Consider the following 16,311-nt stretch of genomic DNA (forward strand, 5'->3'; position numbering starts at 1 on the left):
TGATCTTGAATTATTATATCCAGTGGGACATAATCCATCATTGTCGTGATTCATTTTGCTAGTCAGATTGTCCCCAATTTCACCAGAGTTGCTGCAGCCTGCCCCCATGTCCTTTGGACATGTTCTCATCTTTCCTAGAGCGCGTCCCGATTTCTGGGACAGGATGCTTTGGGCTCATCGTGTTCTTTGCCTGTCCTAGCCCTGAAATCAGTCATTTCTCTGAGGGTCCCTGATTCTTTTTCTGGAAGATTATATTAAAGTCAAGATCTTGGCACTAGGTGTACCTATTGCTGCTGCAGGGTCACCGCTCACAGGCCCACTCAAGCAGAATATGCCACATTGACGTGCACAGATACACACAACTGCATACAGAGCTACATATGTATCTACTATGTATCTGTTTTATTACCCACATAAATATCCAACATCTTTACAACTACAGATAAAATACATTTATATCTGTAGGTTTGTAATGATGTAATAATGAAACAAAGAATCCAGAGTTTATTACAGACTGCCCCCTTTCCATGCTAGGCCATCTTCTCCAACAGTGAGACGTTTAACCCCTATGACTGTTATTGTGCTCATTTGATAGTCTCTGTGTGTAATTAATCTCCCATCACCCCTCATCCAGTCTTGTCCCCAGTACAAGTAGGTACCCTCCATTCAGTTCTGTGGCTCCCTTAATGGAGACACCAGCCTTAAGAATGTCTTTCTCCTCTTAGAGAGGCCCAGTACCCACTCTAGTGTGTGCCCTCATGCCACCTGGGTCTTGGCACCCCCAGGCTGTCAGAGGCTGCCTCCCTATGCAGACATCTGCCCGTGGGATGGCTTTAGAACTGGTTTGTGTAGGAGGGAGGAGGGAAAGCAGGAGCATGGCTTTGTGGTTCTGGGCTGAGTTTTAGTACTGAACAGGAACCCTCTTCACCACAGTTAAACTTCTCCCAAAGTCTTGGGTTCCTGGGTTCCAGAGATCTGGTTATACTGAAGTAGCATGGTATCTTAATCACTGTTCTCTTGTTGTAAAGAGACACCATGACCAAGGCGACTCTTTTTTTTTGTTTTGTTTTGTTTTTTTTTGTTTTTTTATTGATAAAAGGACAATAAAGAAAGAAAAAAACAAATTTCCACCTCCTCCCAGCCTCCCATTTCCCTCCCCCTCCTCCCACTCTTCTCCCCCTCCTCCCACTCTTCTCCCCCTCCTCCCACCCCTCTCCCCTTCCCCCCACTCCTCTCCCCCTCCCTCTCCAGTCCAAAGAGCAGTCAGGGTTCCCTGTCCTGTGGTAAGTCCTAGGTCCTCCCCCCTCCATCCATATCTAGGAAGGTGAACATCCAAACTGGCTAGGCTCCCACCAAGCCAGCAGATTGCGTAGGATCAAAACCACGTGCCATTGTCTTTGGCGTCTCATCAGCCCTCATTGTTCGCCATGTTCAGAGAGTCCAGTTTTATCCCATGCTTCTTTGGTAGCAGTCCAGCTGGCCTTGGTGAGCTCCCAGTAGATCAGCTCCACTGTCTCAGTGGGTGGGTGCACCCCTAGTGGTCCCGACTTCTTTGCTCATGTTCTCCCTCCTTCTGCTCCTCATTGGGACCTTGGGAGCTCAGTCCAGTGCTCCAGTGTGGGTCTCTGTCTCTATCTCCATCCGTCGCCAGATGAAAGTTCTAGGATGATATGCAAGATATTCATCAGTATTGCTCTAGGATAGGGTCATTTCAGGTTCCCTATCCTCAGCTGCCCAAGGAACTAACTGGGGACCTCAGCTTGGGCACCTGGGAGCCCCTCTAATGTCAATTCTCTTGCCCACCCTAAAGTGGGTCCCTTAACTAAGAATTGTGGTTCCGTGCTCCCCTATCCAACCTTCCTTTATCCCGATCCTCCTGTTTCCCCAAGTCCCCCCTCCTTCCCTTCTACCTTTTCTCTCCCCATCTCCCCTTACCCCCATCCCACCCCACCCCCAAGATCCCACTTTTCTCCCCGGCAATTTTGTCTACTTCCCTTATCCAAGAGGATAACTATATGTTTTTCCTTGGGTTCACCTTCTTACTCAGCTTCTTTAGGTTCGCAAGGCGACTCTTATAAAGAGTACAAATGACGTTTTTATTTTAGAGTTCTCAAGAAGAGAATATAAAACGAATATCAAAAATACCAATGCCTGTGTCTTGTATATAAGTACTGTCACTGCCACTTGTAAGTGCGCATGTCTACAGCTGGGAGCCGCCCACAACCTGGTACCTGCTTCAGCAGCGATAAGAGGCCTGGGGCCAGGTGTACTTTACCCTCCTGCTGGCCCGGATGGGCAGGAGTCAGCTGCAGAAAGTGTGATCCGCTCGAGTGGGCGAACAGAGAGTGACTTGGTCTGGGGGTTCAAGATCATTGGGGGGCAGCAGAAACAATCTGCACAGTAAGTTTCCAGGAGTCATCCCCCAAAACTGCATGGCATACTGTCAGAGGGGCTGCAAGCAGGCACAGCTGCTGCTGGCTCCAAAACAGCCTCCTCAGCCATATTCAGACAGTCGCTGCTGTTCTGGCCACATGAAGAATGCAATCACCTTTGCCTCATATACAGAATAGGTACTTCTGTCCATGTGACCCAGCTGCAAATCCAAGCACCGTGTGAATGCTACAGTAAATAAAAGCATGGTCACATTTTGAAGCCAGATGCCAAGGGAGTCTGGGACGGTTGAGTTTTGTTTGGGAGGGGGGGTTCATTTTTGTTTTTCCTTTTTGTTTTTGGTGAACTCCGTATACTGGAAAGAGAGTTCAAGTCAGTACTGAAGATTCTGACCTGCTCTCTGTCATAGTCTGTCCCCCTACCCACCCAGCTGCCCCCTCTTTGTTATAGTACAGCTTAAAAGTCCAAGGTCTCTGGGCGAGCACAACTCCTTTTATCAGGCCCACAGGAGGCTTCACGTGACCTAGTAACCTATAAACAAAGACTGTCTGCTCCCAGATGCTGTGGTGGTGAAGGAAAATAACGCTATCAGGAAGGAAGATAAGAGCTGCCCCATCTGGACTCCTGCGGTGCGCTCGCAGCATCTCCAAGGAGAGCAAGGCCTGCCAGGGGCGACAGTGGGCAGGTAGATGATCGAAGAGAGCAGCCCTCACGTGACCATGCCACAGGTCTTTTATTTAGTTGTCCACTTGGGAGATGTGTGAAAATCGGCTTTTGAGATAAGTATGCCTGTTGGGTTCTAGGAAGAATACGAGAGGATTTTTTTTCTGTTTATTTGATGTGTGTGTGTGTGTGTTCATACACACGTGCATATCACTATTACATATGTGACAGTCAGAGAATAACTTCTGGCTTCTGGGAGTCTGCCTTCTTCTTCCACCATGTGTGTAGTAAGAGCCTGTTTGTTCCCAATTGCGCAGCCTAGAATCACCACACAGAATCTGTATTAACTAAATCACTGCTTGGCCTGTCAGCTCTACCTTCTTATGGGCTAGGTCTTACATCTTAATTCAACCCATTTCTATTAATCTGTGTATAGCCACATGCCTGTGGCTTACTGGCAAGCTTCCAGCTTGTCTGTTCCTGGCAGTGGCTACATGGTGTCTCCCTGACTCCGCCTTCTTTCTCCCAACATTCAGTTTGGTTTTCCCCACCTAACTCTATTCTGCTAAGCCACTGGCCAAAGCAGCTTCTTTATTCATTAACCAATAAAAGCAACACATAGACAGAAGGACTTCCCACACCATTTCCCATTTTCTGTTTAAATAAAAGGGAAGGCTTTAACTTTAACATGGTAAATTACATATAACAAAACAGTTATCAAGCAAGAATTATAGTTACAATATATCTATTTTATCTTTTATCATAACTATCCAGGCGGTGGTGGCGCACGCCTTTAATCCCAGCACTCGGGAGGCAGAGGCAGGCGGATCTCTGTGAGTTCGAGACCAGCCTGGTCTACAAGAGCTACTTCCAGGACAGGCTCCAAAACCATAGAGAAACCCTGTCTCGAAAAACCTAAATAAATAAATAAATAAATAAATAGTAGGGGTATCATAACTAAGAAAAACTATAACTATCTATTCTTCAAATCCATCAAAAACTCCAAAAGGATATATTACCTAAGTAAACAGGAAGTACACTGTAAGCAACTTCCAAAACTCTAGAATTGACAGAGACATCTCACTGCCTAGACAGTCACCCAAAGTGCTTCTGTATCATTGGGGCATCCAATCTTTAGCCCACAGGCCCATAATATCTAGCAGACCTTTCCATGAAGCAGAACATTCAAAGACAGGTCTGCCTATATTGGCAGGTTGTCAGTCACTTTCTTCTGTGCCCTGCAGAATGTCTAGTAGTCTTTCATAAAATGGCAACCCTGAAAGGCCATCTCACCTTTAGGCAAGTTCAGCTGTCATTTATCAGTGGGTCCTGCATGTCCAGTTCATCAAGCAGTCCAGGCAAGAGCAGTTTCTTGCCCAAATGGCTAAAAACTCCATAAGGAGCCTCTTTGATGTCCATCTTCCTCTTGAAGTAGCTTGGTGCTGCCAGGAACAGATGTGTCTCACTGTCATGAAAAGTCTTAAGCTCTTAAAACATTTTAAAAGCCATATTCTGAAGGTCTCTGAAAGATTTGAAGAATACCTATATAACTGAAATATATCTCTATATATCTAGAAAACCTAACATGACTAGAAGCTTGACTATTATAGATGACTCTCTATTAACCTATATTTCTTAATTATACATTGAATTTTCAAATGAGCTGCAGAAACACAATACCTTAATCAAGAACAGATATATATATATACAAAATTGACCTTAAATTTGTACCAGTAAACCAAGATCCATACCAGTGAAAATCTCTATAACATATCCCCTTTTAAATGTAAACAAACATTTATAAACAATATTTGGGAATATGAGCATAATTCTCTCCAAACTGCTTCCTACTTTTTGTTGAGCAAAGTATTTTCTTGGCAGCGGGGGTGGGGAGGGCGGTCCACAGAGACCTTTCAGGAGGTCTTGGGCCATCAAACCGCATTGGTCTGGAAGGATTCCACAGGTTCTCATCCTCTGTGGAAACAAAAGAAGAACCTCTTTTCCAAAGCAACAAATCCTTAGACTCAAATTTTAAAATCAAGATACCTTTAAAGTATATATGTTGACTTAGCTTAGCAGTCCCAAGAATCAAATGTCTTTCTGCAATCAAAAAATTGAAAGAAAACACAATAGTATACATAATCCAGACTCTCTGTGTATATTCCATCTTTACGTGGCTTATTTTTCTTTACTCCGTTTAATCTATGACTGTCCGTACTCTTTCTCATTAAAGACTTTACCTTTTTTTTTAAAAAAAAAAAAAAAACATTTACTTCTTTTTATAACCATCTATATTCTTTCTCTTTTCTCTCCTAAGCCTACGTACATTTTTTAAACACGCTGTGACCCATTTAGAGGTCTTTTCATCTGAATCTGTCATTATTGTATATCTGTGATTATTTTCTGACCAGAACCGCTTTTTTTAAATGCTAAGCAGCCATGGCTAGGGCCAACAGGGCCTTGCCTGCTTGCTGTGCCCAGTCCAGCATGGTGGAGGCAGGGCAAATGCCTCTGCAAGCTGCACACACTGCCTCAGTTCCAATTATGCAGTGGGTCTATGTGGAGCCATTAAGCAGTTTGTAACATGCTGCTTACAAACCTCATTTAAATTCTCCTTGGCCGGACCTCCCAAAAGAGTCAGGGCCATTTGTGCTGGCGAACCAGGATGCCATTTTGAAACCATGTGGGTTTTTGTTGTTTTTTGTTTGTTTGTTTTGCTACTGCTGAATCAGATAGACCTCTCTTAAAGGAGCTGCAGCATGCCGCCAGCAAGCAGAGCCCATCTGAAAACAAAAATGCAGCTAAACTTTGATTTTTAATGTCTAGGATTCCTTTCCAAGCCCTCTCAGGTTTTATGTGGATTTAGCTAGCACACATTGGAGTGCCAATTTGTAGTAAGAGGCTGCTTGTTTGTTCCCAACTGCTCAGCCCAAAATCACCACACAGAATCTGTATTAATTAAATCACTAATTAAATTAGCTCTAGCTTCTTATGAGCTAGCTCTTACATCTTAATTTAACCCATTTCTATTAATCTGTGTATCACCATGTACCTATGGCTTACCAGCAAGGTTCTGGCTCATCTGATCCTGGTGGTGGCTACATGGTGTCTTCCCGAATCTGCCTTCTTTCTCCCACCATTCAGTTTAGTTTTTCCCACCTAGCTATATTCCGCTAAGCTGCTGACTAAACAGCTTCTTTATTCATTAACCAATAAAAGCAACACATAGACAGAAGGACTTCCCACACCACATGTGGGTTCCAGAGATCACACTCAAGTCATCAGGCTTGGCAGCCCATACCTTCACCCCACTGAGCCATCTCCCATCCCAAACATAATAATTTTGAGGCTCTTTATCCCTGGATCTTCATGCAAAACCAGAAACAATTGGGTAGCAAGACTGAATGCCATAATGTCACTTTTTAACGCAATAAATACTTGATGGAAACAACTCAGAAAGATTTTTTTCAGGATCTTGATTTCAGGGTTATTAGTCCATGTGTGTCTGGTTCCTTTGTTCCTGAGTCATGACAAAACAGAGCATGTGGTGGGGTGAAGGCCAAGGTTGCGCCCCTCACACGAGGCAGCATGTGGAAGTGGCAGGGGCAGAGCCCAGAAAAAGAGCTGCGACTCAGAAGCTTCCTCCAATCAGGCTTCAGTTCCTACATCCTGCTTCTTTCTAATAAGGCCACCAGTCGGTCAAACTGTGGTTTTGTAGGAGCTCTCACGATCCAGTCATCTGCCCAAAGCCCATCAGCAGGCAGCCGTGCACACGTGACAGTGCAGATTCACCCCGGACAGCATGGCAGGGTATTTGTCAAGTCTCAGAGCAGAGATAGTGGGGATAACACCAGCGTTTGTGCATGGGGGAGAAACAAGGAAGGAGCTGCCAGGTGTCCAAAGCTCAGAACATGAGGACCAAGAGTAGCTGACAGGTCCCCCTGGAAGTCATAGCAGGTAATGTTAGTTTGGCTGCTAATTCTGGGAGGGATTGTGCCAGATGTGTCCAGCTGTCCTTAGTGAATTCTAAAAGGAGGCGAAACTGACTAGATCACTTTAACCCTTAAAATCTAATCATTAAAGCTCTCTTCCTGGGTAGTGAACAAATCTGAGGAGAAATTGCTGATGTTAAAGTTGAGCAGGACAATGCCAGTGAAGATGAGGGGGTCAAGCAGGTACGTGCCCTACATCCCAGTCTTGGGGTGAAGGCAGAGGATCAAGCTTTCAAGACTGCATAGCAAGTTCAAGGCTAGCCTAAGCTACATGAGACCCTTCCTCAAAAACAAAAAAAAAAAAAACAGATGTAAGAATCTGAACACAAAGGAATCCTTGGAGGGCACGCTGGCATGCTTTTGGACATAGAGATGCGGTAACAAAGGGATTGCTGTGAAGTTAGGAAGGTTTCCCTGCCTTCCACAGGCTCAGGGAATCTTACGGAGTATGCAGCAGGAGAGTACCAGAGGCCAGCCCCATATAACACAAGCTATGAGAAAAACAGAGCACAGAGCTTACAAACATCCCATCGACATCAAACACGTGCCAGCAAGATGAGTCCATAAAAGGTTGGAAACGCAGTGTGCCAGCTCAAAATGAGCTCAGATACAAAACTTTTACATTCAGAACAAAGAAGACGACATTAAAATGACTTAAAGTGTCAGATACTGGCAATCAGCAATATTTAATATGGATAAATAGCCACCTTAACAAAGAAAGACAGCTAAAACAGGCAAAAAGAAAAGCCAGCATGAGACTCCTTAAGTTGGTGTCATGAGAGCACACTGCGTGCCCGAGTGTGTTGGCCTGCACTGACTGACGCCAGAGTGTGTGTAAGGAAACTTTAAGGGAGAAATGTCTGTTGGGCTTCCATAAAGACTTCTTGTGGAAAGAATGCTAGATTGTCATAAGGTATAAAGGATACAGAACCTCAGACCAGAAAAAGAAGTAAGGACCATACTTCAAACTATCAAGGAAAGGATATTCTCTTCAAAGCTTAAGTGTAGAAATGGGGTTTTATTGTGGCTGAGACCCCAGGGAGTGTTGTTTTCTTAGACAGAGTAGAAATCAGCTTTAGATAGCTTGACTAGAGACATTTCTGTGGCTCAGATAAGTGACCCAAAAGGCTCACATGTCCACAGGTAGTGGCGCTATTGAGAGGCAGAAGGGCATAGTGCAAGGAAGTTAGGTCATCAAGAGCGTGCCCTTAAGGGGATATTGAGACTCTGGCCTCCCCTCTTTCTCTGTCTGGGTCTTAGCAGCTTCTATCATCCACTCCTACCAGGATGCACTGACCCACTGCAGGCCCAAAAGACCATAGATGAAAACCCTCACGTCTGTAAACCCTTCCTCTCGTTATAAGCAGATTGTCTCAAGTGTTCTGTCACAGTGACAGAAAGCTGATTAGCACAGTCACGGATATGAAGTTCATTGTCAGTAGTAGACTGTGGCTGTCTATAGATCCAAAGTCAAGGTTTAAAGGAGAGGCTAAGATGTCATAGCTCTGTGGTCAAGTAGTGTGTGCACTGTTGTATGTAAGACAGCTCCAAACAAGCCATGACAGGATGAGCATGCGAAGCCTGTCCTCGGGGTCATACTGATGCTGGCCGTGTTAGCACTGTGAGGTAAATAAATCATCAGTATTTATAAATTCTGCCATCCTCTGTGTCCATCCTCCTTGGTACACACACGCGCACACACCGGCTTGATGATGAGAATTCCTAGACCTGCAGTGTAGCCTTAGAATGCCAGTTTCCCACTAATAGGAACCAGGGCTTCTAGAAGAAGTTGCTGCCTCTGGGCTGGTGTCAGGAAATGTATAAGATAAAAATGGAGTGTGTCAGTTCAGATGGGAAGAAAGCTCTCAGTAATAAGTAGGGTTCTGTCAGGAGGACTCGGTGGACTGGGAGAAGCCACCACGGGACACGGATAAGACAACCTGTAAGAAGGGTAGTGGAACAGACTGAAGCCCAGCCAAGGTGTGCAAAGCCATACATTTGTAAGGAGCTTCAATCAGGTCATTTTGAAAGACTCCCCTGCTAAGTGGCACAGAGAACAATGCATCCAGTTCTTAGAAGGACTGAGTAACTGGGTGAGACTGGGAAGCCTGTAAATGCTGGTAACCACAGTGCACATGTTTATAGTATGGAGATGGGCATAGAAAGACAAGTACCCCACGATCCCGAGGAGAAAGCTAACAGTGAAGACATTCTAGAAACATTGTGTGGTAATGGGGAAGCCCCCATCTGCTCTGCCTAGCACAGAAGCCTTTGGCTACAGGTGGCTGTCATGCGCTTGTCGTGTGGCAAGTAATACTGAAAACTCTTCAAAATATACTTAATTCAAATTAATTTAGGTGTAAGTTTAAATTGCCACATACAGCCAACTGCTACCATATTGTACACTTTGAGAGCCGCATTTTGGTCTTAGGTGTTTATATTCGAGCTCTTAGAATGTTAGCTAGCTATAGAAAGAAGTATATTGATTTTACTTTCTGAAGAACTGAATACTTTTCCACTGTATTGTCTTGATAGACCCAAGACTAGGCTCCAAAAGTGTGAGCGTCTTGTTGGAAAGACACAAGCACCTGTCTGAAAGCTCTAGAGGGAAGCCATGGACAGTGATGGGGAAATGCTAGATCAGCATCCACAAGCTAACAGTTGACGTCACTAAGGACACGGAAAGAAAGATCCATCTAGTTGGGGATGCTTATGCTAGGCACACTACCAGCAGTTAGATGATGAGGGCTCTTAGTCCCTGGTGGAGATCATGAAACAGAGAGGTCACAGCAAAGACAGGTCACTGAAGCACATGCTGACGTCTTGCTCCACTGTGACCTCTATCTTTTAGTGGATTCAAATTAGACCTACTAAGTGTTTTCTCCCAGAAAGACTGAGCCAAATGGCCTAAAACCATCACCCAATCTTCAGCATGGCATTCTCTTGATTCTCTGGCTAAGTTGTGATCAACAAGGAAGCATTTGATGATACAAATATCATAAAAGTATTGAAAGTTTTGCTAGCAACAGGCAGAACACTGGGAAGGGAAATGAATCTTCAGAGTGGAACTCTTACTAGAATGTCTGGAAATGCCTAGTGGGGTTTGATGGATGCCCAAATGCTGATCATAGAAAGGGCATAAGATTTTAACTTATGGAAAACTATCCTATTTGGTTGTTAGAGTTACTAACGTGATGTCTGACAGTTTAACCCCAATTTTATCTAGTATCTTAGCCACTAACCATGGCTCCTCAAGTCACTGAATTCTAAAAACATTGCAGCCCCTCCCAAGCTAATATACATTACTGCTTACTCAGTACATGCGAGCTAGGAAAATCCTCACAACAGGAATTAAACTATAAGGGGCTCAATCATTAGTTCTGCATGCAGGTGTAAGATAGAGGTTATTATCAGAAAGGGCTATGTTCACAGCAGCCGTGTTGAACAAAGAATGTTGAAAGGCACCAATGAGGGTTTTCCTTAGAAACGTCTGGTGCATCTGTCTAGTGAATTTCTGCCTAGAGTGTTTTCTCTTCTGTGAGCAGAAGCAGCACTTAAGGCTGAATGTCATCAGTGCTCAACGTTTGAGGTGCCAAACGATACGTGTTAAGCAGCCTGTAAATGAATTGGTAAATATATTATCCTAAATAAGACCACAACATTCCCTGAGGGGGATGTATGGAACACACTGTCAAGATGGAACTGCTTTTCATAGATAAAAAGAAATGCGTCTGCAATGTAATTATCATATTTTATGCCTAGAAATATGACTGGCAATTGAATGAGGGGCAATAGGTTTTCTGCCTTTGAGGCTGTGAGAAGCTTAAAAATATATTTCCTCTGTTTGTGGCCAGGAGGCAAATGTGAGGTTTTTTTGGGGGGGTGGGGTTGGCGGTTTTATTTATTTATATTTTTGTAATATAAGTACAATAATAAGGTAGGTCTCTCTACTGGAATGCACAAAGGAAAACACTGTCACAGTTTCTGCCGTGTGTAGTTTTTAAATCTGGAAACAGATGTCATCAGTCTAGTGGAGACTGTCTTGCAGTGGGGGTGTCTGCCTCCACCCCTTCTCTTTCCAGCAGCCTCTTGTGAGGTCATGGATGCTCTCTTCATTCCCACCTCAGAAACGCAGAAGTCTATGGGGAGGTAAAAAAGAAAAAGTCTCCTCATTAGAAAATAAGAGGTGAATCTAATATTGCTGCTCATATCTTTATAACTAAACCTTAAACTGTTCCTTCCAGTGTAAGGTTAGTGGCATTCTGTCATTTAAAAGAGAGTGCATTTGCCGGGCGGTGGTAGCACACGCCCTTAATCCCAGCACTTGGGAGGCAAAGACAGGTGGATCTCTGTGAGTTCAAGGCCAGCCTGGTCTATAAAGTGAGTTTCAGGACAGCCAGGGCTACACAGAGACACCCTATCGAGAGGGGGCTGGGTGAATAGGAAGAAGGGAAGGAAGGAAGGAAGAAAAGAAGGAAGGAAGGAAAGAAAGGAAAAAGAGAAAGTTCATTCTTGTTTTAAAATACACATTTCTCCTAGCAGTTGGAATGCAGAGGCAAGAGGATCAGGGGTTCAAAGATAGCCTAAGATGCAAGATAAGACCTTTAAGAAAACAGCTGGAGCCAAGCCTAGTGGCACACCCCTGTAATTCTAGTATCCAAACATCTGAGGCAGTAGGGTTGTGAGTCTACAATTAGCCTGGATAAGACATAGTAAGACCTGTCTTTAGGAAAATAATTTTAAGTAATTGGAGTATGGCACAGCAGTAGTATGTGTGCCTACAATATCCAAGGCCCTGAGTTCAATTCCCATCATCGTAAAAATTTAAATAAGATCTTACTTCTCATTCTGCATCTTTTGTCTGTATAACTGATAGCAGCCATGCTAGACCAGAAGCTGCCGAGCTTAGCAGGTGTCCGGTCATCTGGGAGGCTCACTGAAACGCCGTTTCTCGGCCTCACCCTCCGCCACTCTTGCAGGAGTAGGTCTGGCGTAGGAGCCGAACATCTTTAGTTCTGGTGAGATTCCAGGTGCTGCTGCTGCTGGCTGGCATGGCCACACTCTGAGAACTGCAACTGAAGTCTCTGAGGGGCTCCCTGTGACTGGATCATGAAACAAAGGCTCTTTGTGAATCTAACTCTTCCTGCGCCCTTGCTGTTACCCAGCAGTGTGGGGTCTTGAGCTTTCTTCTGACCCAACCACAGCAGTACGTATTTTAACATTGGCATTTTATCGTCTGGTGTAGACTTTGTATCAACTCCTGGATGGGGTGTTGTGTTGGAATCCTAAACCTGCCTGCCATTCCATGTCAGCCAGTGTGTGGCGTTTCCTATTTACAAGTTTGTCATCGTTTTCTGTGACTCTGCTTTCAGTGAATTGGGTTCTGAGAAGCAAAGCAAGGACACCCACTTTATTTCTTGATAGGAAATCAAAGGCATTGGGTGGAAGTGTGTGATCCCATCTGTGTTACCACCGGGACAGCAGGGTCACGTCCCCTGCTGATCATAAGGTTTAAGTTCCCAGAAGTCGCCTCTGAACAACCATTGCATGTTGGATGTCTGCTATTATGCTTGCCAGGAATCTCACAACATGGGGTTCCATGCAGAGGTCAAGATCCAAAGAGAAAATGGGGGCCATCAGTTCAGCTTTACAGATAGCTCACCTGAGTATTAGAAGGTGTGAAGCCTGCGCTTCCTCCCTCCAGAGTGGACTAGGTAAGGTGGTGGACATGTAAGAGCTCTGAGAAGGACCCGGTGCCGGAGCAGTACAGGTAGTGCGTTGAGCATGGAGTCCAGGAGATGCTGTGCTTGCTAACTTGATGGTAATCTCTGAAAATAAATGGAAGCACTCTGTTAACAGGTCTAGTGAAAATGGTTTGTCCCTGAATATTACCAACCATTAAAGACTCCTTATGCTCACCTGGAATTAAATTAACTATAGAATTCTTGTAATTTTCTAAGGTAAATTATGAATAGCTTCATATAGTATCTCAGTCATCCGCCATAATGATGTGTTAAACACAGACGTTCAATATTGCTGTGTCTATATTTTGAAACAGAGTCTATCCACTGGCATGTGATGAGATCTAGCCATCTCAGGATTCTTTTACCTGGCCTGTTTTTCCATTTCCCCCGCCTCCCATCCCTCCTTTACCCCTTTCATTCTCTCTCTGTCGTGTGTGTGTGTGTGTGTGTGTGTGTGTGTGTGTGTGTGTGTGAGAGAGAGAGAGAGAGAGAGAGAGAGAGAGAGAGAGAGAGAGAGAGAGAGAAGGAGGGAGGGAGGGAGGGAGAGAGAGAGGGGGGGATGGAGGGAGGAAAGAGAAGACATCAAGGGGGTCTCACTGAAATTTGCCTTTGATTATAGCACACACCATCCTGTAATGGCTAGAGATTATAGGACATCTCATTGAAATAAAACTGGAAATGTCTAGTCATTCCAGATGTACAAACATCTGTCTCTGCCTACCTGCCTGTCTCTCTCCCTTCCTCCCCCTCTCCTTCCTTTCTTCTTTTCATATATAAGCTTATGTATATGCATGTTTCCATGTGTGTTGGCTCATGTGTGAGCACAGGTATGCATGTACATGTGCACGTGTGACTGGAAGCCTGGATTGATGTCAGGAATCTTCCTTCTCTCCCCAGCTTTATTCTTTGGGGCAGAATCTCTCAGCCACAACCAGAGCTCCCTGCTCCATCTAGTCCAGCCAGCCAGCTTGCTCTGGGGATCCCATCTCCCCAGCTTTATTCTTTGGGGCAGAATCTCTCAGCCACAACCAGAGCTCACTGCTCCAGCTAGTCCAGCCAGTCATCTTGCTCTGGGGATCCCATCTCTGCCTTCTAAAGCAGGAGCTATGAGCAACCTCCATGTCCTCCTGCCTTCGTGTGAGTTCTAGGGATCTAAGCTCTGGTCTTCTTACTTGCAGGGCCAGCAGTCTGGCTGCTGAGTCATCTCTCCAGGCTCTACCTTAATGGCATTTGAGAGGAGTAAGAAAAGCTCACATTTAAGGGCCGCACATTCTATGAACAGAGATTCAGGGGTGTGGACGAACTCTTGAATGGTGTTTTTTTTTTTTCCTTCATGTTACTGCGCCACCCGGGTTCCAGCAGACAGCTAATGTTCCAGGAGCCTCTGAGGTCCACTGTGCTGATCACACACCCCTTCTCTAGCTCCTAAGTCCCAGCTAAGCAAATAGTGAGCATCAGGTGCCCAGGACTCCTCCCAGATGCCCAGGAGCAAAACTGGGTCCCCAGTCTTGGTTCCCAGAGCATATAGAATCTTCTTGAAAGTTGGCCAAGTAATGAAGTGTGTGGTCACTTGTCCTTGTCCTTCACCATGTCTAGTGTCCTGTCCCTTCTGACCACTGGCCTCTGTTTGACCTTCTGAGCACACACGTGCTTCCCTCACACATGTGTCATCTCTGTCACTTCTGACTTGTTAGTTGACTTGCTAAGTGTGCAGTACCTGGTGGCCATTCACATTGCTGGAAGTCGAGGGCATGTCAGCCACCGCCACTGTGAATTTTGACAAGGCTGTTCTAGAGACGGTGTCTTCCTCGAGGGATGGGTCGAGGTTCCAAGCACTGTAGTCGGCTGTGTGGGTGAGAACAGAGGGGTGTTTTTGAATAGAGGATGCTTGAGTCCCTCAGAAAGGAAGGCAACTGCCTGTCTCAGATCCACAGTTCCTTGCCTGAAAGCCTGAGGCCAGATGTCTTGTGGAATTAAGAAGTGAGTGTTAGCACACCAAGATACAGTCACTTCATACTAGCATCCCCAGTGAGATCTGAGGCCGTGTCTGATGTTTGTATGGCACACAACGTTTGCATGTAGTAGCGTGAGGAAGGGAGAACAGTGCATTGTAGTCGGGCCGGATGTTCCAGGCAGTGTTGCTTTTGGTTGTCAAAGTTTTTTTAGTATTTCAGAATTTCAAGTAAGAAACTACACATAAGTAATTGTTAGCCGTGTTCTCATTTACTGACTACTTGTTCAATGAGCAAACATCCTTCCGATGTAAACTCATTGGTCAGAGTTATGACTGTCTCCTACTCCATTGATTCCTACTTGATCTTCCTTTGCAAAACCAAGTGCCTTCAAAGACAAAGAACAAAATTTAGGTATAGCCACCATCTGAAGATGCTTCCAGTGGGAGCCAAATGGACACAAACTATAAAGCTGTCATTCTATGAGGACCAGAGACAGGGATTCTGCCCTGCCTGGGCATCAGGGATGGCTTCCCAGGCAGTGTTTATCCAGCAGTCTGCAGCCAGGGGAGAACCGGCCAGTAGCAACTGCAGTGCTGCTCACGGCTGGCTCCTTCTAGTCCTTTTGGTTTTCTTTAATGCAGCCTTCATTTTTATCTCTTACAGAACTCCCATTTCAGCTTTCTCGCAAGACAACATCTATGAAGTTCAGCCCCCACGAGTAGACAAAAAGTCTACAGAGATCTTCCAAGCCCATATCCAGGCCAGCCACGGTCTCATGCAGCCCCTTGGTAAAGAAGACTCAGCCATGTACCGAGAGTACATCAGAAATCGCTACTTATGAAGAAAGCCCTGGGGGAGACAAAGTTGTTCTGGTTTAGATGGTGTTGTCTGTGAAAAGGAATTCCCTGGATCTGGAGAAGCATCTGTGTGGCTGAGGACACAGACTGCTCTTTCAGGGTCTGACTTTGGTTCCCAGCATGCCTGTTGAGTGGCTCACAACCTTCAGCAGCTCCAGCTACAAGGGCTCCAACGCCGCCTTCTGGATTCTGAGGGACCTGTACTCAAGTGTGTGCACACACAATTAAAAACAATGCTAAAAGTAAAATCTTTAAGACGTGAACCCCCAAGTCCTTTGCACCTGAAGCTTTTCACACCTTGTGCCATGCAAATTACAAATTACAGGTAATAAAGAAATGATTGCCTCTGTTGGTGTTTTGCTTTTGATCTAGTTTAGGAAACTTCACATTCTAAAATGTCACAGAAAGTTTTGCTTTATGAAGCTGGTAGGTTTTTATAAGTATCTGCTATGTGCTAGGAACCATGGCAAGGTCTATGAATACCCCAGTAGCAAAACAGCCCTAAATATTTTCTCTTATGAAGAATAATCAGTTTTCCTTTTCTTCATAGTTGGACATTTTTTAATTTATTCTGGCCGATTGTGTGCTAATTTTGAATTTTGACTGGGAAAAATAGTATTTCCTTACTATTAACTGTATTCTTAGAAAATGTACTCTGAAGTGTTTATGGATAAAGGGACAAGATCTCAACAAAGTACCATCTAAAACA

The 16,311-nt window shown here is 44.8% G+C and overlaps 1 protein-coding gene across 2 annotated transcripts in view; it reads left to right on the forward strand.

Annotated features, from left to right (window-relative positions):
• Positions 1-15,953, forward strand: part of Fig4 (FIG4 phosphoinositide 5-phosphatase) — a 114,592-nt gene extending 98,639 nt beyond the window's left edge. For both annotated transcript variants that reach the window (XM_075944939.1, XM_075944948.1), the window contains exon 23: positions 15,409-15,953. In XM_075944939.1, coding sequence (XP_075801054.1) covers positions 15,409-15,586 — 178 coding nt within the window. In that variant the 3' untranslated portion in view covers positions 15,587-15,953. The remainder of the gene's footprint in view (positions 1-15,408) is intronic.
• The last annotated feature ends 358 nt before the right edge of the window (positions 15,954-16,311 follow it).

This window comes from Microtus pennsylvanicus, chromosome 1 (assembly GCF_037038515.1).
Source record: "Microtus pennsylvanicus isolate mMicPen1 chromosome 1, mMicPen1.hap1, whole genome shotgun sequence".
Classification (NCBI taxonomy): domain Eukaryota; kingdom Metazoa; phylum Chordata; class Mammalia; order Rodentia; family Cricetidae; genus Microtus; species Microtus pennsylvanicus.